Raw genomic sequence first — 25,696 nt, forward strand, 5'->3', positions numbered from 1 at the left:
CACCTTTTGCAAGGAATCATGTTTACATTAACCACAATACTTGCAGTCAAATGCAAACAAAAACAATACTCTGACATTTCGATTTAAAGCTTTCGTGACTGCAGGGATTCATCTTCTTGGTTTTTTCGGTAAAGTCAAGGCGCCCTTCCCCCCCCCCCCCTTCCAACCCAGCTTAAATATACGCTCCAAGCATAGTGCTGTTTCATTCAGACACTGTCTCCCCGACAGACCAGGTCTTCACCTGATGACGGCTGCTTGCGTTGTGGCCGAAACGTCGTGAGAATGATTTTATTATGTTTTATTTTATTATTTTTATTGTTTCCATTTTACGTGACTTTACCGAAAGAACCAAGAAGATGAATACTCTGACAATTTATCCATTGTCTTTGAAACTGATTGGTCCACACCAGAGACAGCTTTCTTTAGAGCCTAGTCTCATATGGTGTTCGACCAGATGACGCCAAAAGGCACACAGTTCAAAGACAACGCGCTACCATTTGCATTTGACTGCAAGTATTGTGGTTAATGTAAGCATGATTCCTTGCAAAAGGTGTCAGTTTTGTTGCCAGAAAAAAGAGGAAAAAACCCTATTAGTATATTTTGGTACTGGCAAAGGAGGTCCCATGATGAGAAATTATTTTGACGACTTGCAGCACAGCACACGGCAGATGCCTTCGCAGTACGACTCACGGACCTCCTCTTGATACCGAGATCCAGGACGGTCACGCCTATGGACCCACTTCTCGGTGGCTGTCCCAACAGTCTGGAACGCAATCCCACTGCACATTCGTAGCACCACCTCAATCGCCTCCTTCAAGAGACACTTAAAGACTCACCTCGACAAGCCACGTGCTTTCGAGGGACTCTAAGATTGACTCCGCGCCTCTGAGTTGCGGTCGTTAGGTTCGCGAATTTGCGCGCGTTATAAATTGCATTCAAATTAAAAAAAACTTTTCTCTTCTTGGTTCTTTCGGTAAAGTCACGTAGAAGGGAAATAATAAAATTATAAACATAAAAAATAATAAAATAATTCTCACGACGTTTCGGCCACAACGCAAGCAGCCGTCCGTTTCGGCGTTGTGGCCGAAACGTCGTGAGAATTATTTTATTGTGTTTTATTTTTATTATTTTATTATTTCCCTTCTACGCGACTTTACCGAAAGAACCAAGAAGATGAATCCCTGCAGTCACGAACGCTTTAAATCGAAATTTACGGTGTTCTCGTTCAGAAAAACCGCGTCGTGCTATTGGCACAACGGTCTTCATCCCTAAACAATACGAAACAAAACAACAAAGCACTCAAACGCTGTCCCCACATGACCCTCAAGTTCACACACAACCCCTTTCATCCTTTAGAATGGAACATTTAGCAGTGACTCCCCAGGATGTGTTGCTAATCCGTCGTTTTCTGCACCTGCTGTCATCGCTATGGCTGTTTCATCCTAGAGCGTGTGGGCCGTGTGAGCTGCTATATTTATCTTCTTGGTTCTTTCGGTAAAGTCACGTAGAAGGGAAGTAATAAAATAATAAAAATAAAACATAATAAAATAATTCTCACGACGTTTCGGCCACAACGCAAGCAGCCGTCCTCATGTGAGGACGTTTCGGCCACAACGCAAGCAGCCGTCCTCAGGTGAAGAACAGGTCTGTCGATAAGACAGTCTGAATGACACATCCTAGGCTTGGAGCGTCTATTTAAGCTGGGAGGGAGGAGGAAGAAGAGCGCCTTGACAAAATAATTAGCATATCAAGAGGAATTTTAGCATATTTATGGGAAATGCATATACGCGACTAGTACTACTTGTGAAACACCGTAATTAATCAAAGGTCATTCACAACAGCCCCACATCGTGGCAAATGTCACGAGCCGTCACTGAAGCCACCCCCCCCCCCTCTCGTCACACGGCGTCACAAAAAATCAGACCCCCCCCCCTCAAATATGACGTCACAAAGCTCTGCCCCCCCCCCTAAAAATAAAACATGCTTAAAATCGCTTTAAACTATTGGCATTGTAGTGCGTATTTAATGTGGCGCTGCACTCTGATGCTGTAGAAGAAAACAGTTATTAAAAAGTATATTTAATTAAGTAGAACGTGTCGTCTATATTTATTGAAAGTTGCGCATTTTGATGTGACGTCACATTTCTGAACCCCCCCCCCCCCCTCGTCACACATCGTCACAAATGTCTGACCCCCGCCCCACCCTAGGTGCATAATTAGGCCCCTGATAACCTTAACCTGGTTACACCCCACACCATCGATGTCCTACAACGCAGTGGACACGTGTCGAACCGATCCAAGCACATGGCAACGTCGCTCCACCAAATCGCCCATCGATTTGCCGCGGGGACGAAAACATTTCGCCGAGCCGTAGTTTATTTGCATATCATTTATTTCTTTATTTACAGCTGTAATCACGGAGGAGTTCGTTACGTCATCAGCATTTAGACTAAGACGATTAAATAATCAAACGCAAATTAACGGAGCGACGACGATGAAACCCGCGTCGTCGCCACCGGGGGTCCCTCGATAAGCAGCCAAATCGACGCCCGAGACAGAACGCGCGCCACGTGCAGGCAAGCAGAGGGCCTTCTCCACCACGGAGTGCGGAATGTGAACACGGCCGCCCCTCCACCACGGTCCGCAACCCAATGTTCCTACCAGCTCCCTCCGCAGGAATGTGTAAAGAAGGCTGTCTTTGGTGTAGAACAGGGGTGGGGAACCCTTTTTCTATCAAGGGCCATTTGGATATTTACAACATCATTCCGCGGGCCATACAAAATTATCACCTTAAAAATTAGCCCGTTATATTTAGTCAAACATTTAATTAACTCACCCCTAATGTGATGGCTGGAAATGCTTTTCTTTGGTGAGGCGTGTGATGTTAGCTGGTGTGATGATGTTGCTACTAGCAACTGCTTTTCCAGGTTTGCTCCTAGATTTGTTGAATTTCAAGTCCCGCCTGCGGTTGCCTTGGCAGGGTCACACCAAATTATTTCGCGGGCCTCACATGGCCCGCGGGCCGGATGTTCCCCACCCCTGGTGTAGGCCAATCAGTTTCAAGGACAATGCATATATTATTAACACATTCCTGCGGAGGGAGCTGGTAGGAACGTTGGGTTGCTCGGTCAATGGCCAGGGTCAACGTGCGCGCCGGGGACAAGGGCGGCCCCAGCGACGCTCCCTCTCTCCCCGTGCCAGGGCCGTGCCAAAGCCCGCAGGGAGACCTCCGAACGAACCACCCCACTCCCCGCACGTGCTGCCTATGATGCTGCTTTTCCACCACAAAAATCCGAGTTAAGCTCGCGGGGAGGGGGTGGAGTGGGGGGGCCTTACGGTAGGAATGTGTTTTTTCCACTGGGTTATTCGCCGAGCCGAACCAGAACTCCGGTTCTCACAGGGCATCTGAATCTGGCTCGGGGGCGGGGCCAAGCAGGGCCAGGGGTAGTGACACGTTCAACCGCGCGTGACGGGCAGCCGGTACGCGGTGGGGGCGTGGCGTCACCCACACGCTTCTCCAACTTGTTCGCCGCGTGCGAAGTCGGCGGCAGCACGGCTCGGCCCCTGCAAAGTGGAGAAACAACCGGGCCACCTCCTGAGCCGTGCCGGCACCGGTCTGGCTCCGACATGGCTCACCAGAGCGGCTCGGTTGTGCCAGTGCAAAGGAGGCGTGGACGGGCGAGCGACACGGCCGGTTGATTGTACGGCGAGCGAATCTCCGAGCCCTTACGCGGTGGTTTTAGCGGAGGTTCAGCCTACCGGGCCTACCCACCCTTCCCTTCCAGGACCCCTGTCCTACCCCCCCCCACCCCCGCCCAGGGGCCCCCCGTCGCTACTCGAAGGAGGCGTGGCAGTTGGGGCAGCGTCGCCGGCGCATGAGCAGGCAGCAGAGGATGCCGATGGGGAAGAAGAGGATGGCGAGGATGATGCCACACACGGAGTAGTCGTCCTCCAGAACTCCGACCCTGACGGCACACACGGACACACAGCACGCACGGTAACGACACCCGAGTAGCGATGTTTACACACCGCATCAGGTGCTCGTTTGAGGCCGAGTCGACCAAGGGGAGGCCCAGTACCGGTTCAGATAATCGTCGCTGGCGTTGGCGGTGGGCGTGAGCGGAAATCGAACTCGGGGCGCCGGATTCGTAGCGCTACACGGCCACTTCCCCGCACACGGACACAAACACAAAGATGGCGGACACACGCCGAGGCGAGGGCACTCGCACCACTACTCACCTACACGTGGGGCAACCACCCACGACCAGCACAGACGTCACACCCTGGGCCTGATGGTTGATGATCACAGGGTAGGGTCCAGTCCCGGGTGGGTGGTAGGGACCCGGACATGGGGGCCCAGGTGGGTAGGGCCCCGATGGGCCAGACAGATAGTGGCCAGGGGGCCCAGGGGGGTAATTGCCAGGGGGTCCGGCAGGGTAGGCCCCGTCCGACCCGCCAGGGTAACCTGTGGAGAGAGGAGCGCATGGGTCACCTGGTGGTGACCTCGCGGTTGGGCCCCAATGGCTGTGTCCCTATTGGCTGGGTCCCCAGAGACTGGGTCCCTATTGGCTGGGTCTCCAATGGCTGGGTCCCTATTGGCTGGGTCCCTATTGGCTGGGTCCCTGGTGGGTGGGTCCCTATTGGCTGGGTCCCTATTGGCTGGTTCCCTATTGGCTGGGTCCCTGGTGGGTGGGTCCCTATTGGCTGGGTCCCCAAAGACTGGCTCCCTATTGGCTGGGTCAACGGTGGGCGGGTCGCTATTGGCTGGGCCCCGGTGGGTGGGTCTCCAATGGATGGGTCCCTATTGGCTGGGTCCCCAGAAGCTGCCTCCCTATTGGCTGGGTCCCTAGAGGCTGGCTCCCTATTGGCTGGGTCCCCGGTGGGTGGGTCTCCAATGGCTGGGTCCCTATTGGCTGGGTCCCGAGAGGCTGGGTCCCTATTGGCTGGGTCTCCAATGGCTGGGTCCCTATTGGCTGGGTCCCGAGAGGCTGGGTCCCTATTGGCTGGGTCCCTATTGGCTGGGTCCCCGGTGGGTGGGTCTCTATTGGCTGGGTCTCTATTGGCTGGGTCCCCAGAGGCTGGCTCCCTATTGGCTGGGTCCCCGGTGGGTGGGTCCCTATTGGCTGGGTCCCTAATGGCTGGTTTCTCAATGGCTGGGTTCCCAGTAGCTGCCCGGAGCGAGTTGCCCATCGACCAGGTGACTTCATGGCCTTCTGCTCGTGTCGAATGACGTCCTGGGATCTTTCACGTCCACTCGTGAGTTAATCCTCTGGCGCATAGTAGCATTGTTTATACCAATGGCTCTTAACCTTTACTGCAGCCTTTTTTTTCATAATGTTAATAAATACATCTGTTTGATGAAACAAAGTAGTTGTACTTATGTGCCCGTGCTTAATTTGTGTTTAGATTATTTACCTTCTAACAACAACTGGCCATGTCTCACACCCCCAGGAGGTGTGTGCCGCCCAACTAAAGAACCACAGGTTTATACGCACCGCAGGGTACTGGCCAGGGCGGCCCACCGGGTTCGAACCTCTACAACAAGCGCTCCCCCGCTGGGCTGCGTAAGATGTGCAGGCGTTCAGCGAGCGCCGCCGTGCACGGACATCCCCAACCCCCAACCGGTTGGGCGTGGGGCTGGTTACCTGGGGGGTAGGGCTGGGGGTAGGGGTAGCCCCCCGGAGGTGGGATGGCTCCGTAACCAGGGGGCGCTTGCCCCTGCGCCCCGTACGCCGGGGGCCCCCCACCTTCGCCCCCCACCATCAGCGGCTTGCGGTCGTCCGCCATCGCTCCGGTCGCTCCTCACTCGGCGGCGTCACCGCGTCTGAATAGATGGGACGGCAACACGGCTCAACATCATCATCGTCATCTCGATTTAAAGCTTTCGTGACTGCAGGGATTCATCTTCTTGGTTCTTTCGGTAAAGTCACGTAGAAGGGAAGAAATAAAATAATAAAAATAAAACATAATAAAATAATTCTCACGACGTTTCGGCCACAACGCAAGCAGCCGTCCTCAGGTGAAGACCAGGTCTGTCGGGGAGACAGACCTGATCAGACGCTGTCTCCCCGGCAGACCTGGTCTTCACCTGAGCACGGCTGCTTGCGTTGTGGCCGAAACGTCGTGAGAATTATTTTATTATGTTTTATTTGTATTATTTTATTACCTCCCTTCTACGTGACTTTACCGAAAGAACCAAGAAGATCATCATCATCGTCGTCGTCGTCTTCATCGTCATCTATCATCAGCTACGGCATATCCACTGCTGCTGGATGAAGGCCTAATCATGGCGTCTCCATCCCTCAGGGCCCAGCGCTGCTTCCGTCCATCTCACTCGCGCAGCTTGAGCCGATTTCCCCGCTAAATCTCCGTGGCGGGTCGCCCCTTTTGGCTGTCATTCCGTCACCAGTCTCGACCCGTAAAAACAAAGTTTTTCACTATAAATCCTTTATATGCGTGGCGGCTAGAGTCCTCTCGTCCTCTGGCTTGAGATGGCTGCCACCTATGGGTCAGATGATTGCATTGCACCATTAAGCAATTGGTAATAAAATATAATATTTTTGTCCTAAAAAGTGTAAAATTTTGGGAATTTTTTTTCACGAACATTAATTGTCTGGCACAACGAGTCTGTGTGGAAAATGTCAACTCGATTGGATCACGGGAAGTGGGTTAAAAAACGACCGAAAGATTTGCACGGTCGTAAGCAAGCAAGCAAGCACGCAAGCAAGCAAGCATGCAAACTTAATATAAAGGATAAAAAAAAGACGGCTGACACACGCCGAGGCGAGGGCACTCGCACCACCACTCACCTACACGTGGGGCAACCACCCACGACCAGCACAGACGTCACACCCTGGGCCTGATGATTGACATCGCCGCCCGCCCGGCCGTAACACATCCTGCCCGAGTCCACTCGCCCTCCTCGGCACTGTGCACGACCTCACGAACCTGTGCACTTCCTCAAATCCACGTGGTTTCCTCCGCGCATCTCTCAGCGTAAATTTCGAGCGCCTGTCTCGCCCATTATTACAGTTTTTGTTCCGCTTGTCGGTTCACCGCCACGTGTCAACGAGAGGCAGCACCCACGGCCGACAGTCAAGACCTCAACAATAGCGGCATCTGTGTAAGCCAGCAGACTCTGCGCCCCTCGCTCTGCCGATGAGAAGCGGAAGCTCGAGACCGGCCCAGGGTGTTCTGGCTTGTGACAACGCTGCTGCTGCAGAGTAACATTGTTCTGGAAATTTATAACGGCCAAATACTTCGAAGCGCGCGACGTTGATTCGAAATGTGGAGGGGAAAAACCGGAGGACCAGGATGGATAAAAATCCACGCCAACACGGGGAGAACATTCAAGCACCAAATATAGGCGTCAGTCAATCAGAAAGATGGATGAAGGCCACCAGAAAAATTGAGACGGGGGTCAAATACTTATTTCCCTCATTAAAATGCAAATCAATTTATAAACATTTTGACATGGGTTTTTCTGGATTTTGTTGTTGTTATTCTGTCTCTCACTGTCCAAATAAACCAACCATTAAAATTATACACTGATCATTTCTTTGTCAGTGGGCAAACGTACAAAATCAGCAGGGGGTCAAATACTTATTTCCTTCATTAAAATGCAAATCAATTTATAATAATTTTGACATGCGTTTTTCTGGATTTTTTTGTTGTTATTCTGTCTCTCACTGTCCAAATAAACCAACCATTAAAATTATAGACTGATCATTTCATTGTCAGTGGGCAAACGTACAAAATCAGCAGGGGATCAAATACTTTTTTCCCTCACTGTATGTGAAAAAAAGCTTCATAGCTCATTGCATTCTTCCAGAACAAAGATTCTGATTCTTAGGCGCGTGCTGTGATGATGTCAGTCGCATCCCGCAGCTGTGAGCCGGGTTCGCGCGTGGTGATGTCACGAGCAGTGAGAGAGAGGATGAGAAAAAGAGGAAGAGATGGGGGGGGGGAGATGCAGTGGAGGGAGGACTGCAACATGGCTTCATCCCAGAGGTCGCAATCGGGTACCCGATGCCTGTACCCTACCCGATACCCGGCCGGGTACGGGTACGGGTAAGGAATCAAAACACGTTTGCGACCTCTGGTTCAAGCCAACCTGACTCTGCTGATGAGAACCTGAATGTCGAAACCGGCTCAGAGTTTTTGCCTGCACCGAACCAACGCTGCTAGTGGGATGCACTCGCAGAAGAACGTGCGAGTGGCTGATGCGTTGTGTAAAAAAACAATCCGTGTAAGGAAATAGACAAACATGGGCACTAGGCTAATTGATGTTGATATTCACATGAATTTCTAGATTTGAAGCTTTCGTGACTGCAAGGATTCATACTCTTAGGTTTTTTCGGTAAAGTCACGTAGGTAAAAAATAAAATTACTAAACTAATAGAAATAAAATAAAATAATAAATCACCATAATTTTATTTTTATTATTACTTTTAGTAATTTTCTTTTTTACCTATGTGACTTGACCGAAAAAACCTAAGAGTATGATATTCACATGCTCCATGGTTACGGTGAAGTATCGTCAAACAACCACCATGGTATTCTTTGAGTCTTTCGGTAAAGGCACGTAGATAGAAAAAAAATTAACCCGTAAAAACTACGTTTTTCACTCTAAATCCTTTATATGCGTGGCGGCTAGAGTCCTCTCGTCCTTTGGCTTGAGATGGCTGCCACCTATGGGTCAGATGATTGTCTGCAGTATTAAACAATTGGTAATTAAATATTTAATTTGTTTTCCCTAAACAGTGTAAAATTTTGGAAATTATTTTTACACGAACATTAATTGTCTCGCACAACGAGTCTATGTGCAAAATGTCAGCTCGATTGGATCACGGGAAGTGGGTTAAAAAACGACCGAAAGGTTTGCACGGTCGTAAGCAAGCAAGCACGCAAGCAAGCAAGCGAACTTAATATAAAGGATTTAAAAATAGCAAAAATCCAAATCTCGACGTTTTTTTTCTTTCACCTGAAGACGATTGCCTTTGTTGCGATCGAAACTTCGTGATTTTGATTTGTGTATTTTTTTCCATCTGCGTGGCTTTACCGAAAAACCCAAATAATATGAATTCCTGCAGTCACAAAAGCTTTAAGTCAAGATTTAACCACCATGGTATATGGGTCTCTGTATGAATATATGGGTCTCTATGTTAGTCCGGCTATCTCTGTGAGTCTATGGGTCTCTGTGTGAGTCATGGGTGACTGGGCTGAGACCACCAGTCTCGACACGGCAATTGTGAACCCCTGAGCCGCTGTTATCTCTCTCGTATCTCTCTCTCTCTTGGGGGAACAGGTGGAGGCTTGGGTCATATGACCACTCAGATAAAGCACCTGGGCACGCGCCACGTGACGTTAACGCTGGCGGGCAAAGGTGAGCTCAGTAAACACGGCGAGTGTGAGAGGGAGGGCGTGAGAGGGTGAGAGGGAGAGCGTGAGAGAGGGTGAGAGAGGGTGAGGGCGTGAGAGAGTGTGAGAGAGTGTGAGTGTGAGAGTGTGTGAAAGAGGATGAGAGGGTGTGTAAGAGAGATTGTGAGAGTGAGAGTGTGTGAAAGAGGATGAGAGGGTGTGTGAGAGAGAGTGTGAGAGCGTGTGAGTGTGTGAGAGTGTTAGAGAGCGTGAGAGAGAGTGAGAGAGTGAGAGTGTGTGAGAGAGAGAGTGTGAGAGTGTGAGAGAGTGTGTGAGTGTGAGAGAGTGTGAGAGAGAGTGAGAGAGTGTGAGAGTGTGTGAGAGAGGGTGAGAGAGAGTGAAAGAGAGTGTGAGAGGGAGAGTGTGAGTGTGAGAGAGTGAGAGAGTGTGAGAGTGTGTGAGAGAGGGTGAGAGAGAGTGAAAGAGAGTGTGAGAGAGAGAGTGTGAGTGTGTGAGAGTGTGATAGAGTGCGTGAGAGAGAGCGTGAGAGAGAGCGTGAGAGAGAGTGAGAGAGAGTGTGAGAGAGTGTGAGAGAGTGTGTGAGAGCGTGAGAGAGAGTGAGAGAGTGTGAGAGAGAGTGTGAGAGAGTGTGTGAGAGTGTGTGAGAGAGTGTGTGAGAGCGTGTGAGGGCGTGAGAGAGAGTGTGAGTGTGTGAGCGTGTGAGAGAGAGTGTGAGTGTGTGAGAGTCTGAGAGCGTGTGAGAGAATGTGTGAGAGAGAGTGTGAGTGTGTGAGAGTGTGAGAGAGTGTGAGAGAGAGTGTGAGAGAGTGCGTGAGAGAGAGTGAGAGAGTGCATGAGAGAGAGTGAGAGAGAGTGAGAGAGTGTGAGAGAGTGTGTGAGAGAGAGTGTGAGTGTGTGAGAGTGTGAGAGAGTGTGAGAGAGCGTGAGAGAGTGTGAGTGAGAGAGAGTGAGAGAGTGTGAGAGAGAGTGAGAGAGAGCGTGAGAGAGAGCGTGTCAGAGAGAGTGTGAGAGCGTGTGAGAGAGAGGATGAGAGCGTGTCAGAGAGAGTATGAGATAGTGTGTGAGAGAGTGTTAGAGAGCGTGAGAGAGAGTGTTAGAGAGCGTGAGAGAGAGTGTGAGAACGAGGATGAGAGAGCGTGAGAGAGAGAGAGAGAGCGTGAGACACGTCCAGTCTTCTCACACCCGTCAACATCTGCCCTGACCCCACGAACCCATGGCTCCCCAGACGGGCAACTCCACACTTTTGCCCAGTAGCATCGGCAGCAGACAACTCTGCACCAGTTTCGAGCGTCTGGGGGGGGGGGGGGGGGATCTCATCGACAAAATATCGTGGGTACAAGGTTTCGCTTGCGTACACAGATGCCGCGTGAAGATAGATAGATAGATCGTTTATTGTCATTGTCACCAGTACAACGAAATTTAAAATGCTCACCAGTCAGGGCATCATTCATAAATTTAAATTAAATAAAACAAGAAAATAAAAATAAAATTAAATGAAAGATAATCAATTTATACTATATATAAAAACAGCCCAAGTATACCCACATACCCACATAAGGTTACATTTTGTCATTGCACATCTCTATTTCACAATCAATTGTAAACACTGTTACTTAATAATTAATTAGCATTATTGAGTGTGGTGATCGCTGTAGGATAAAAGCTCTGTTTGAATCTGTTTGTCCTTGTTTTGACTGATCTGAATCGTCTGCCTGATGGCAACAGCTCAAACAGTGAGTGTCCAGGGTGAGAAGAGTCCTTTATAATGTTCTGTGCTTTTTTGATGCAACGTGAACTGTGTAGTTCTTCCAGTGTGGGGAGATGGCAGCCGGCGATCTTTTGGGCTGTGTTGATGACCCTCTGGAGCGCTTTCCTCTGATTCGAAGAAGCATGCAGAGGTACACGATTTCTATTTGATTCTATTTTAAAATCCTTTATATTAAGTTCACTTGCTTGCTTGCTTGCGCGCTTACGACCGTGCAAATCTTTCGGTCGTTTTTTAACCCACTTCCTGTGATCCAATCGAGCTGACATTTTGCACACAGACTCGTTGTGCGTGACAATGTATTTTCGTGAAATTTGTTTTCCAAAATGTTACACTTTTTAGGAAAAAATAAATTATATTTAATTACCAATTGCTTAATGGTGCAATGCAATCATCTGACCCATAGGTGGCAGCCATCTCAAGCCAGAGGACGAGAGGACTCTAGCCGCCACGCATATAAAGGATTTATAGTGAAAAACTTTGTTTTTACAGGTTATACTTGTTAAATCCTTTATATTAAGTTCACTTGCTTGCTTGCTTAGGACCGTGCAAATCTTTCGGTCGTTTTTTAACCCACTTCCCGTGATCCAATCGAGCTGACATTTTGCACACAGACTCGTTGTGCGTGACAATTTATTTTCGTGAAAATTTTTTTCCAAAATTTTCCACTTTTTAGCAATTTTTTTTTCATATTTAATTTAAAATACCAATGCGATAAAAATGAAACTCTTACTCAAGAAAAACAGAAATGAATAATAAAATAAAACCGATGCCACGCATATAAAGGATTATAGTGAAAAACTTTGTTTTTACGGGTTAATTTTTTATTTGACCAGGTAAGGGAGCCCTGCTGAGCTATATTTATCTCTTTGTCAGAAGCGACCTGGCCACACATGCCAGCTCAACGAAGTGGCTCGTCGCGTTTAAATTTAGAGCAGTCAAACACTCTGAACGCCGCGACGTTGATTCTAAACGTGGAGGGGAAAACCCAGATAAAAATCCACGCGACCACAAGGAGAGAGACACGCACACTCCAAATATACAGCAGCAGGTCTCAGGGTCGGGATTGGACCCACGACCTCCTGTACACCAGGCGAGGTAGTTAACATCTCACCACGGAGAGAGAGACACGCAAATTCCAAATATACAGTAATACAGCAGCAGGCGTCAGGGTCGCGATGAAAACCCACGACCTCCTGTACGCCAGGCGAGGTAGTTAACATCTCACCACGGAGAGAGACACGCAGACTCCAAATATACAACAGGCGTCAGGGTCTGGATGGAAACCCACGACCTCCTGCACACCAGGCGAGGTAGTTAACATCTCCTAGCCACCGTGATGATGAGAGAGAGAGAGAGACACGCAGACTCCAAATATACAACAGACGCCAGGGTCGGGATGGAAACCACGACCTCCGGTACACCAGGCGAGATAGTTAACATCTCCTAGCCACCGTGATGATGAAAGAGAGAGAGACACGCAGACTCCAAATATACAACAGACATCAGGGTCGGGGTGGAAACCCACGACTTCCTGCACACCAGGCGAGGTAGTTAACATCTCCTAGCCACCGTGATGATGATTATGAGAGAGAGACACGCAGACTCCAAATATACAACAGACATCAGGGTCGGGATGGAAACCCACGACCTCCTGCACACCAGGCGAGGTAGTTAACATCTCCTAGCCACCGTGATGATGATAATGAGAGAGAGAGAGACACGCAGACTCCAAATATACAGCAGCAGGCATCGTCAGGGTCGGGATCGAACCCACGACCTACTGCACACCAGGCGAGGTAGTTAACATATCCTAGCCACCGTGATGATGATAATGAGAGAGAGAGAGAGACACGCAGACTCCAAATATACAGCAACAGGCATCAACAGGGTCGGGATCGAACCCACGACCTCCTGCACACCAGGCGAGGTAGTTAACATCTCCTAGCCACCGTGATGATGATGATGAGAGAGAGAAAGACACGCAGACTCCAAATATACAACATATGTCAGGGTCGGGATGGAAACCCACGACCTCATGTAGACCAGGCGAGATAGTTAACATCTCCAAGCCACCGTGATGATGATGAGAGAGAGAGACACGCAGACTTCAATTATACAACAGACGTCAGGGTCTGGATGGAAACCCACGACCTCCTGTATACCAGGCGAGGTAGTTAACATCTCCAAGCCACCGTGATGATGATGAGAGAGAGAGAGAGAAACACGCAGACTCCAAATATACAACAGACGTCAGGGTCTGGATGGAAACCCACGACCTCCTGTATACCAGGCGAGGTAGTTAATATCTCCTAGCCACCGTGATGATGATAATGAGAGAGACACGCAGACTCCAAATATACAGCAGCAGGCATCATCAGGGTCGGGATCGAACCCACGACCTCCTGCACACCAGGCGAGGTAGTTAACATCTCCTAGCCACCGTGATGATAATAATGAGAGAGAAAGACACGCAGACTCCAAATATACAGCAGGAGGCGTCAGGGTCGGGATCGAACCCACGACCTCCTGCACACCAGGCGAGGTAGTTAACATCTCCTAGCCACCTTGATGATGAGAGAGAGAGAAAGACACGCAGACCAAATATACAGCAGCAGGCGTCAGGGTCGGGATCGAATCCACGACCTCCTGCACACCAGGCGAGGTAGTTAACATCTTACCACCGCGAGGGAGAAGAGAGGGGGGGGCGAGCTTGGGCAGGATGCGTCACGGCCACATGGAGGAAGGGGAGAGCGGTCGATCGATGTGCGGTGGTCGAGACTGGTGGCGGAATGACAGCCACAAGGAGCGGGAGGGGAACGCGCAAAAGAGGAGATCCGCCTGCCGGAGATGGAGCGGTCAAATCGGCTCCTGCGGCAAGAGTGAGATGGGCGAGAGTAGCACTGGGCCCTGAGGAGTGGAGACGGCGTGGGGAGGTCTTAATCCAGCAGTGTATCGACCACGGCTGATGATGATGATGGTGGCGTGGGGAGCCTGGTCGTGTCGACTGCCGTGGTGACTGTCCCAGTGAACTTCGCTCGTTGATTCCTCCTGGAATGCTGAGGATTCGGTCTCTAACAGATGGACTGTCCTACCCACCACCACCACGCTGCGTTAAACCACCACCACAACCACCACACTGTGTTCAACAACCACAACCACCACAGTGTACAACCACCACAACAACCAAAGTGTTCAACCACCACAACCACCACACTGTTCAACCACCACCACAACCACAACAACCACCACCACCGCTGACAGCTCTGGGCCTGTGGTAAAAAATAAAAATCCGCGGTTGCCACCTCCGAGGCACATAACCCGGGACGTCTCGCGAGTGGACAACTACAACAACAACTACAACAACAACTACAACAACAACAATCATCTCACGCTCGAGTTGAGGAGTCGCCCCGGGTGGAGGGGCTGCTGCTGCTGTTGTTGTTGTTGTTGATGTTGTTGTTGTTGATGTTGTTGTTCACGCAACTGGCAAACAACGCGAGGTTCTCACCGTCACCCGGGAAGATGTCCCAGCAGCAGCCACAGCAGCAGCAGCGCTACTGCTGCCGCTGCCTCCTTCACAACAAGCGGTGGGCAATGCCGGGGGGGGAGCGACCAGGACAGGTGGCAACCCTCGCTCCTCACCTCTTTACTCAGCTGTGCCCCCCCCCCCCCCACTGCACTTTCCCTCTCACTTAGGACCCCCCCCCTCCTCACCTAAGCCCCCCCCTCACCTAAGCCCCCCCCCTCCTCACCTAAGCCCCCCCCTCCTCACCTAAGCCCCCCATCCTGCTCACGTTCCCCCCCCCCCTCCCTCCGCCGCTACCTGTCCTCACCTCGGCGCGGGTCACCATCCTCCGCGCTGTCTGCTCACCTGCTCACCTACTCACCTCATCTGCTCACTTGCTCACCTACTCACCTCATCTTCTCACCTACTCACATGCTCACTTGCTCACCTACTCACCTACACATCTGCTCACCTACTCACCTACTCACATGCTCATCTACTCACATGCTCATCTACTCACCTACTCACATGCTCACCTACTCACCTGCTCACCTGGCTCGCTTTCTTCCCGGTGGTGGAGAGATCGAAGGGGGCGAGCGAGGGAGACGGGAGTCGCGGTCTGCGTGCGAGTGTGTGAGCCTGTGTGGGAGTGAGTGAGTCTGTGTGTGCGGGAGTGTGAGTCTGTGTGTAGGTGTATCTACGTGTGTGTGTGTGCGAGTGTGATTATGTGTGCCAGTGAGTGAGTCTGTGAGTGAGTCTGTGTGCCAGTGAGTGGGTCTGTGTGCGAGTGAGTGAGTGAGTCTGTGTGCTAGTGAGTGAGTCTGTGTGGGAGTGAGTGACTCTGTGTGCTAGTGAGTGACTCTGTGTGTCAGTGAGTGAGTCTGTGTGGGAGTGTGTGTGTCAGTGAGTGAGTCTGTGAGCCTGTGCGCTTGTGAGCCTGCGGTGTCCGTCTCGTGAGGTTACCCCGCGGATCTGTTGTGAGCTGTGCGAGTCGAGAGGGACTCACTCACCTGCCGATTCACCCCTCCCCCCCTCCGCCCCTCCCCTCCCCCCTCCGCCCCGCCCCTCCCCCCCCATCCGCCCCGCCCCTCCCCCCTCCGCCCCGCCCCTCCGCCCCCCTCCCCCACGACGGTCACGCGCTCCGGCAGTCGGACACGTCACGGTCACGAGATTCACCTCCCTCGCTCCCTCCCCTCAGTGAGCAGCCCCCCCCCCACCGCAACACTCACACCACGTGGGTTAGTGTCTCATCACACAGCGCGCGACGAGCGATTCCAACGAATCGACGATTTCATGAATCGATTTGTGTGGCGGTGGTGGGGGGGGTCCCACCTATGCACACACCTGGGGGAGCGGTGGTGCAGTGGTTAGCGCGCTGTGCTACGAAACTCGGTCACCCGAGTTCGATTCCCGCTCAAGGTCACAACCGGTGACGATTTACTAGACCGGTCCTGGGCCTCCCCTAGGTCGACTCAGCCTCAAACGAGTAACTGGTGTGTAGTAAACATCGCCACCGGGGAGACAAAGGCGGTCGGGCGTGGTGCTGGCCACCTACCCCCTCGTTTGATTCCCGCTCACGACCAATACCGGTGACGATTATCTGAACCGGTCCTGGGCCTCCTCCCGTAGGTTGACTCAGCCTCAAATGAGTACCTGGTGCGGTGTGTAGTAAACATCGCCATCGGGGAGACAAAGGCGGTCGGGCGTGGTGTTGGCCACCCACCGAGTGTATCATGCCGGCCTTCATAGGTGCTACTCGCTAACAGCACTTGCCCCAACAGTCTGTTAAGGCTACACGGGGGATCTTTGTCTTTGAGTGGGTGAGTACTGATTAGGTGGGAGAGTGAGTGGGTTGGAGAATGAATGGGTAAGTGGGTGAGTAGGTGGGTGAGTGAGTGAGTAGGTGGGTGGGTGAGTAGGTGGGTGAGTGGGTGAGTAGGTGGGTGAGTGGGTGAGTAGGTGGGTGAGTAGGTGGGTGAGTGTTGCTGTGACCTGCAGTATGATCAACAGCTTGGGGGCCGTCCATAAATGACGTCACGCGATTTTGGACGATTTTTTACCCCCCCCCCCTCGTCACACGACGTCACAAAAAGTCAGAACCCCCCCCCCTCAAATATGACGTCACAAAGCTCTGCCCCCCCCCCCCCCCAAAAAACATATTTCCATTTTGAAAATAAAACATGCTTCAAATCGCTTTAAACTATTGTCATTGTAGTGCGTATTTAATGTGGCGCTGCATTCTGATGTTGTAGGAGAAAACATTTATGAAGAGTGGTAGAACCGAGTCGTCAACGTGTGTGGAGGAATCTGGGAGTGAAGATCATCGCAACAATAGCCACGAGGGTAGCGAAAGAAGAGCGATCAGGAGGTGAGAATGTGTATATCAAGAGGAATATGCATATCAAGAGGATATGCATTCTTTTGTTAAGGCGCTCTTCTTCCACCTCGAACTCAGCTTATATATAAGCTCCTAGCTTGGCAGTGTCTCTTCTTCACCTGAAGACGGCTGCTTGCGTCGTAGCCGAAACGTCGTGAGAATTATTTTATTATGTTTTATTTTATTATTTTATTACTTCCCTTATACGTGACTTTACCGAAAAAACCAAGAAGAAAAAGGCATTGTTTGTTCACGCTGGCGTGTGCGCGCGTGTGTGTGGGAGGCATGAGGGCATAGCGATTCGATCACTGCGCCGATAATCCGGTGCCCTGGAATCGATTCGCGACCTCGGTCAACATCAGTTGCAAGTTAGATCTGAACGTGCCCTGGGCCTCCGCTAGATCGACTCAGCCATAACTGCGCAAACAGCACCGGGAGAGAGCCAAGTCTCTGTGTGTGCGCACGAGAGAGAATCCACACAGGAAATCAAGAGTGTGGCGATGAGTGATTTAATCAAGTGCACGAGTTACGGCGGACATGACCTCCCACCCCCTGACAACTTAACAAATGATACAGTCCGATCACTCACTATGATCTCACTCAGCTTGGAGTCTTGGACCACTCCCCCTCCCCCCGTCAGGGCTGTACCAAGTCTTAACAAATTAGGGGGGGGGGGGAGAGCGGAGATCCACTCTGTCCACGTACCAAGGATTTCGTACCAAAAATAAGTCAAATTTCGATTTAAAGCTTTCGTGACTGCAGGGATTCATCTTCTTGGTTCTTTCGGTAAAGTCATCACGTAGAAGGGAAGTAATAAAATAATAAAAATAAAACATTCTTCACCTGAAGACGGCTGCTTGCGTTGTAGCCGAAACGTCGTGAGAATTATTTTATTATGTTTTATTTTAATTATTTTATTACTTCCCTTCTACGTGACTTTACCGAAAGAACAACAAAAATAAGTCGGTTTTGCGTTGGGTGTCACGACGCCTCGCTGGGCAGTATTGACATCCGCGCCTTAAACCACAAGGGGCAAGCGTGGGGCGCTGCACATTTACAAAGTGTACCCAAATCACGGGTGTGGCACCGCTCATCACGAGGTCTAGCCACTCTCACCAGCATCTTTACAAAGTGTCACCCACAGCATGAGTGGCCAAGCCTAATATAATTTTTACAAAGTGTTACTCATTGAAGGGCTGTAACCACCAGCAGCTTTACAAAGAGTCGCATCTTTTGGCTGACCATGCACATAAGCATCTTTACAAAGTGTACCCATCTCCGGGCTGGCCAACATCTTTACAAAGTGTACCCATCTCTGGGCCAGCCGGCATCTCTAAAAAGTGTACCCATCTTCTGGCTGGCTATGCCCGTCAGCATCTTTACAAATTGTACCCATCTTTGGGCTGCCCAGCATATTTACAAAGTGTACCCATCTCCAGGCTTGCCATGGCAACCAGCATCTTTACAGAGTGTACCCATATCCGGGTTGTCCAGCATCTTTACAAAGTGTACCCATCTCCAGGCGAACCAGCATCTTTACAAAGTGTACCCATCTCTGTGCTGCCCAGCATCTTTACAAAGTGTACCCATCTCCGGGTTGTCCAGCATCTTTACAAAGTGTACCCATCTCCGGTCTGCCCAGCATCTTTACAAAGTGTACCTATCTCCGGGTTGGCCAGCATCTTTACAGAGTGTACCCATCTCCGGGTTGCCCAGCATCTTTACAAAGTGTACCCATCTCCGGGTTGTCCAGCATCTTTACAAAGTGTACCCATCTCCAGGCGAACCAGCATCTTTACAAAGTGTACCCATCTCCGGGTTGTCCAGCATCTTTACAAAGTGTACCCATCTCCAGGCTTGCCATGGCAACCAGCATCTTTACAAAGTGTACCCACCTCCATGCTGCCCAGCATCTTTACAGAGTGTACCCATCTCCGGGTTGCCCAGCATCTTTACAAAGTGTACCCATCTCCGGGTTGCCCAGCATCTTTACAAAGTGTACCCATCTCCGGGTTGTCCAGCATCTTTACAAAGTGTACCCATCTCCAGGCGAACCAGCATCTATACAAAGTGTACCCATCTCCGAACAGACCAGCATCTTAACAGAGTGTACCCATCTCCGAACAGACCAGCATCTTTACAAAGTGTACCCATCTCCGAACAGACCAGCATCTTTACAAAGTGTACCCATCTCCGAACAGACCAGCATTTTTACAAAGTGTACCCATCTCCGGGCTGCCCAGCATCTTTACAAAGTGTACCCATCTCCGGGTTGCCCAGCATCTTTACAAAGTGTACCCATCTCTGGGTTGTCCAGCATCTTTACAAAGTGTACCCATCTCCGGGCTGCTCAGCATCTATACAAAGTGTACCCATCTCCGAACAGACCAGCATCTTTACAAAGTGTACCCATCTCCGGGGTGTTCAGCATCTTTACAAAGTGTACCCATCTCCGGGGTGTTCAGCATCTTTACAAAGTGTACCCACCTCCGAACAGACCAGCATCTTTACAAAGTGTACCCATCTCTGGGTTGCCCAGCATCTTTACAGAGTGTACCCATCTCCAGCCTGTCCAGCATCTTTACAAAGTGTACCCATCTCCAGGCTTGCCATGGCAACCAGTACAAAGTGTACCCATCTCCAGGCTTGCCATGGCAACCAGCATCTTTACAAAGTGTACCCATCTCCGGGTTGCCCAGCATCTTTACAAAGTGTACCCATCTCCGGGTTGCCCAGCATCTTTACAGAGTGTACCCATCTCTGGGTTGTCCAGCATCTTTACAGAGTGTACCCATCTCCGGGTCGACCAGCATCTTTACAAAGTGTACCCATCTCCGTATTGCCATGGCAACCAGCATCTTTACAAAGTGTACCCATATCCAGGCTTGCCATGGCAACCAGCATCTTTACAAAGTGTACCCATCTCCGGGCTGCCCAGCATTTTTACAAAGTTAACCCACAATGAGTGTTGGGAGGCGTTTCCCCCCTGACCACACTCACACAGTCACACACACCCACCCCGAACCGTTCACATTCACACTTAAAAACGCGCGCGTCTCGTTGAAACACAAGCACATCGCTAGAATCTCCATCGCTAATAAAATCAATGACGATATAGAACCAGTAACGATCATAACAACAATAATTATTATACACACGCACACAACACACACAGCAGTCAACACTTGGTTTCGTCTGTACAGCGACCGGAAAAATCTCACAACGGAACCGGGCCCACAGAACGAGTTTCATCAGCCAAAGGGCGGCCCCCCTGCCATGCCAACTTGTCCTGACCCCTAACCCTACCGCCCGCCCTCCCCCCAGGGATCTCGCAGCAGGTGCTGGCAGGTGCTGGCAGGTGAAGGGGGATGCATTGACCGCGCGCTTTGTGCGACTGTGCTTCTTCGAGCCTCGGTGTGACTCCCCAAAAGGCTCGGGGGGGGGGGGGGGGGGCAGCATGTCAGAGCGGGGGGTCAATGGGCAGGATCAGTGTGAGGGTCGGGTTTGGGGTTAGCGTTAAGGGCAGGGTTGGGTTAAAAGCAAGCAAGGGGTTGAGATGAGGATCACTTGTGGCCAGGGTTAGGGGGTAAGTGTTCGGGTTTGGGTCAGGACGAGTCTTAGCCGCAATGTTGGGGTCACAGTTATGGGTTAGGACCAGGATCAGGGCCCGGGTTGGGGGTCGAAGCCTGGATAAGGGTTTAAGGTTCGGGCCGGATTCAGGTTCAGGTGGGCGAGGGTCTTGGTTTCCCCTTCCCCGACGAGTGCGGGAACACACGCGTGTGTGTGTGCGCGTGGACGGACGACTGCCGCTCCAATCCCACCCTCGTCCTCCTCGTCATCGTCACGGCCGCCGTAGCTCCGCGCTTGACAAGACGCTGGGGGGGGGGGGCCCGACGTCACCGTTCACTGCGGCGTCACGGACAGACTTGGCCCCGTCATGCCGTCGTGTAGTTTCCAGGAATCAAGTTAAGGGCCGTGCCCCCCCACCCCCCCCCACGCCTCGCTCGGCCGCTCGGTCGCATTTTGATGAAATAAAAAGTGAAGGGTAAAGGCTCAGTCCTGCAATTTTCTGCGCACGCCGCCGCGAGAGTGGGATTCGCTGTGCTCCTCTTGCATTGTGCAAACGTCTTTGGAGAGGTCGGAGTGGCCACACTTTACCCATCGGCTGTGATGAACCCATTTGTACTTCTGGGTGGACAGAGGAGGTGGAGAGTGGCGCAGTTTGAAGCATTTTGATAAAGCGTAGATTATATATATATTTATATACACTGTACACACACGTACAGTGCACAGACGCATGGCGCTCAACCAACAAAATCATCATCAGCAGCAGCAGCATCAACAGCAGCAGCAGCATCAGTTCCACTTGTATGTGTGTTGAAATTCTCTTGTACGTAGTCGGGGAAGGACAACAAAAACTTGCTCTGTACCCGCACCGACGGCTACGTACGGTGCGAAAGAAATTCAAGAAACATAGAGTGCCTCCATGCAGTCGCACACGTGTGCGTGTCTGCACGTATGTGTGTGTGCGCGTGTGTGTGTGTATGTCTGCGTGTGTGTGACAAAGGGTGGTTTGGGGTGGTGCTGGGCACCCACCCCCTCGTGTACTGCGCTGGGCTTCATAGTTGCTCGCTGACAGCACTTGCCCCAACAGTTGATGAAGGCTATGGGGGGGATCTTTGTCTCTGTGTGTGTCCGCGTGCGTGAGCGAGTGCGAACGCGCTCCGGAGGCCAACCTCTCCCTGAACATTTCCCAGTGGGTGGCCCGTGACTCGTAATAAGCCACAGGCCCATAGCGAGGTGTATACTGGATGTGGTGTGCCGGGTGCGGAAATACGCCGCCACTCGGTGAAGCTCCGAGCGATGGCGCTCAACGCGCCGGCCGTGAGTCGGCCACATGGGAGCCGGCGGGGGTGGGGGGGGGGGCGGCCACAACCGCCACCTCAGCTCCCATCGCCCTCCTCGCTACTTCCTGCACACACACAAGACAAAGAACCTTAACAGACTTCTGGGTCAAGTGCCGAGTTGCAACTATGACACACAATGAGGTGGGTTGATGGGCGCCACGCCCGGCCGCCTTTGTCTCCCCAGCGGCGATGTTTACACACCGCACCGGGTGCTCGTGTCTGGCTGAGCCGACGTAGGGGAGGCCCAGGACCGGTTCAGATAATCGTCACTGGTGTCGGCCGTGAGCGGGAATCGAATTCGGGTCGCCGGGTTGGTAGTGCGGTGCGCTAACCGCTACCACTACACGTGCGCACGCGAACGCACACGCAGCGAGTGGACAAATTAGTAGTTATGGGAGTGGTTTAGTGAGCGGGTGGGCAAATTTATGCACGAGTGGGTGACCAAGCGGGTGGGTGAATAGATGAACGAGTGGGTCAGTGAAGTGAGTAGATGAGTGAGCCTACGAGTAAGCTTATGAGTGAGAAGCAGAGCCAGCAGGTGAGTGGGCGGGTGAGCAAATAGGTAAGTGGGTAGGTGAATGAGCCTGAATGAGCTTGCAAGCGAGCAGATGATTGAGCGGGTGATTGAATAGGTGAGCAGTACAACGGGTGAGTAGGTGGGTGAGCGAGTAGGCGAGGAAGCCATGAGCGAGCAGGCGAGAGAGTAGGTGGGCGAGTCAACGAGCTAGGTAATGGGTGAGTCAACGAGCATTGTGAGTGTGTGGGTGAGCGAGTGTATGAGCAAGCAGATGAGTGAGTAGGTGAGCACATGAGCAAGTGGGTGAGAGGGGCAGTGGCTGATCTTGTGAACAGGTGAGTGGGTGAGCAAAGTCGGTGCGGTGCACGGCTAAGCGGGCGAGCGAGCAGGTGAGCGGGTGAACGAGCAGGTGAGCGAGCAGGTGAGCGAGCGAGCGGGTGAGCGGGTGAACGAGCGGGCGAGCAAGCAGGTGAGCGGGTGAGCGGGTGAACGAGCAGGTGAGCGAGCAAGTGAACGAGCGCGCGAGCGAGCGGGTGAACGAGCTTGCGAGCGAGAAGAGATGAGCGGGCTATCCTCCCGGCCACTCACCCGGAGGAGACTCCACGTCGGACTCGCTGACATGGGTGAAGGAGAGCCCCGGGGAGCCGCTGAGTCGAGACTGGATCAGGGCCGCGGGGTCCGACAGCTTGAGCCGCGGGGGGGAGGTGGAGAGGATGCTGGCCGCGGGGGGCAGGAGGGGCACGGGGGGCGCCCGGCGGAGGGGCAGGGCGACCGCCGCCGTGGGGGGGTCAGGGGGCCGGTGGCGGGGGGGAGGTGGGGGGGGCCGCGAGGGCCGCGCGATTCGCAGCACAGGGGGCGGCCGTATCCCCCCCGGCATCAGCTCGTCGTCCCACTCAAAGCCGCTTCCTGCGACGAGCGGGGTGGACGGGGGGGACGCGGGGACACGGAGTCAGGCGGACGAGGGGATAGAGATGCAGCAGAGGTCGCAAACGGGTTTTGATTCCTTACCCGTACCCGGCCGCACCAGGGTCGCAAACGGGTACCCGTACGCTACTCGTACCCTATCCGTACCCGTACCCTACCCGAAATGAGTGACAAACGGTTACTCACCGGTGACTCACGGCCTACCCGTACCCGGCCACACCAGGGTCGGAATCGGCTTCCCGTACCCGTACCCGGCCGGGTACGGGAAGCCGGGTATCGGGTAGGGTACGGGTATCGGGTACCTGGTTGCGACCTCTGAGATGCAGAGACGCGGAGACACCGGAGGCCCAGAGGCACAAAGACATGGGGACACAGAGCCTCGCACAAAGGGGACACCGAGGCGTTGCGACACAGGCACGGGGATGCACAGACATGTGACCACAGAGACACGGGCCCACAGATATACAGAGACACACACACACAGGAGACAATAGAGACATGGACACACAGACACGGGCCCACAGATATACAGAGACACACACACAGGAGACAATAGAGACATGGAGACACAGACACGGGCCCACAGATATACAGAGACACACACACAGGAGACAATAGAGACATGGAGACACAGACACGGGCCCACAGATATACAGAGACACACACAGAAGACAACAGAGACATGGAGACACAGACACGGGCCCACAGATATACAGAGACACACACACAGGAGACAACAGAGACATGGAGACACAGACACGGGCCCACAGATATACAGAGACACACACACAGGAGACAACAGAGACATGGAGACACAGACACGGGCACGCATAGGACACGGCGCCACAGAGACACGGGGCCGCAGAGACACAGAGTGGCGCTGCAATACAATAAAATCGTACACCCGACAAAATCACCCATCAGAGATTTGCCCATATATGGAAGTGGGCGTCGCTTTGGGTATTGTTGATCGTTAACCGAGATAAATTATATCGGTTCCGCTCAGTCGATCCATAATAAACAAACGTCAGAAACACCGGGTTCATCATAATTGACGGGTTAATCGCTGCGATCCGCGAATCGAATGACGTGGCACGTGCCCCCCCACCGCCCCCCTTCATTCGATTGGCTAATATCAGCAAGGTCGGCGATTCCGTCGCAGGCCGCTTTCATTGCGACCAACAGCTGCGTGCCCTCACCGTCTTCGGAGGAGTCGTCTGAGCTGCAGCGGTCCGCGCCGAGTGGGCGGGCGGGGCGGGAGGGGTGGGAGGGGGGGCCGCCGGCGTGGACTCCCCCTGCGGTCACGTGCAGGCGGCCGCCGCCGACGCTGTTAGCGCCGCCGCTTTTGCCGTGGTCGCACGCGTCGCTGCCGACCAGGCTGCTGGTGGGAAAGGCCTGGGGAACCGGCGTGCGGACACACGCAGCCCGGTGAGGGCGTGGACGCCGCGTGCCGTGTGTGCGCGCGCGCGTGTCTCTCTGTGGATGTGTCTGCGTGTGTGTGCGCGTGTGTCTTTAAAACGTTTCTCTGTGGGTATTTTTGTGTACTCTTAGTTCTTTCGGTGAAGTCACGTAGGTAAAAAATGAAATTAAAATTAATACAAATATTTTTATTAATTTATTATATTTTTATAAATTTTTATTTCATTTTTTACCTACGTGACTTTACCGAAAGAACTAAGAGTATGAATCCTTGCAGTCACGAAAGCTTCAAATCTAGGTATTTCTGTGTGGCGGTTAGCCTGCTATGCTTCGAACCCGGCGGCTCCAGTTCGACGCCGGCTCATGGCTAACACCAGTGATGATTATCTGAACCGGTCCTGGGCCCCCGAGCTTGACGCAGCCTCAAACGAGTCCCTGCTGCGATGTGTAAACATCGACAACGGGGAGACAAAGGCGGTCGGGCGTGGTGCTGGCCACGTAGCTCTCGCGTGCCCTGCTGCCCATCATAGGTGCTACTCGTCAACGGCACTTGCCCCAATGGTCTGTTACAAGGCCATACGATGCTGGAGGCGACGTCGGTGGCCGACGTGTTCACGCTGCCCCGGCACCACGACCAGCAGCACCGCGACACAGAGGTCGCAACCGGGTACCCGATACCCGTACCCTACCCGTACCCGGGTACCCGTTTGCGACCCTGGTGCGGCCGGGTACGGGTAGACCGTGAGTCACTGGTGAGTCACCGTTTGTCACTCATTTCCCAACGTCTTGTCTCTTCTCACAATTCAAGTTCCTAGAATCAACCCACCCGCGCCTGCAACATGGCTTGATCCCAGAGGTCGCAATCAGGTACCCGATACCCGTACCCTACGGGTAGGGTA

The 25,696-nt window shown here is 52.4% G+C and overlaps 2 protein-coding genes across 5 annotated transcripts in view; both read right to left on the reverse strand.

The window, feature by feature from the left end:
- Positions 1–2,373: 2,373 nt before the first annotated feature.
- LOC133358738 (membrane protein BRI3-like) lies at positions 2,374–15,677 on the reverse strand. Of its 4 annotated transcripts, none has more exons than XM_061577183.1 (5): positions 15,206–15,677; positions 13,827–14,016; positions 5,645–5,823; positions 4,239–4,464; positions 2,374–3,964 (listed from the first exon to the last, which is right to left on the reverse strand). In XM_061577183.1, the coding sequence occupies exons 3-5, from the start codon at positions 5,784–5,786 to the stop codon at positions 3,832–3,834; spliced, it is 501 nt and encodes a 166-aa protein (XP_061433167.1). In that variant the 5' UTR covers positions 5,787–5,823; positions 13,827–14,016; positions 15,206–15,677; the 3' UTR covers positions 2,374–3,831. The 4 variants fall into 4 exon arrangements, with proteins under 4 accessions (XP_061433167.1, XP_061433166.1, XP_061433165.1 ...); XM_061577182.1 differs by having other exon boundaries at positions 15,198–15,677; XM_061577181.1 differs by lacking the exon at positions 13,827–14,016 and having other exon boundaries at positions 15,198–15,677.
- Positions 15,678–17,523: 1,846 nt separating this feature from the next.
- LOC133358654 (serine/threonine-protein kinase LMTK3-like) overlaps positions 17,524–25,696 on the reverse strand; it is a 35,892-nt gene continuing 27,719 nt past the window's right edge. The window contains exons 12-14 of the mRNA XM_061577057.1: positions 24,578–24,773; positions 23,043–23,360; positions 17,524–22,002 (exon numbers count right to left, since the gene is read on the reverse strand). Coding sequence (XP_061433041.1) covers positions 21,974–22,002; positions 23,043–23,360; positions 24,578–24,773 — 543 coding nt within the window. The 3' untranslated portion in view covers positions 17,524–21,973. The remainder of the gene's footprint in view (positions 22,003–23,042; positions 23,361–24,577; positions 24,774–25,696) is intronic.

This window comes from Lethenteron reissneri, chromosome 63 (genome assembly GCF_015708825.2).
Source record: "Lethenteron reissneri isolate LAM-NWPU_2019-01 chromosome 63, ASM1570882v1, whole genome shotgun sequence".
NCBI classification, from domain to species: domain Eukaryota; kingdom Metazoa; phylum Chordata; class Hyperoartia; order Petromyzontiformes; family Petromyzontidae; genus Lethenteron; species Lethenteron reissneri.

Bases quoted from the DNA above. Each gene is read 5' to 3' on its own strand.
- LOC133358738 (XM_061577183.1), bottom strand. From the start codon at position 5,786: ATGGCGGACGACCGCAAGCCGCTGATGGTGGGGGGCGAAGGTGGGGGG. The intron at 4,465-5,644 runs GTAACCAGCCCC...CTCTCTCCACAG, and splicing joins CCCCCAGCCCTACCCCCCAG to GTTACCCTGGCGGGTCGGAC. The intron at 3,965-4,238 runs GTGAGTAGTGGT...GTGTGCCGTCAG, and splicing joins GGTGGTTGCCCCACGTGTAG to GGTCGGAGTTCTGGAGGACG.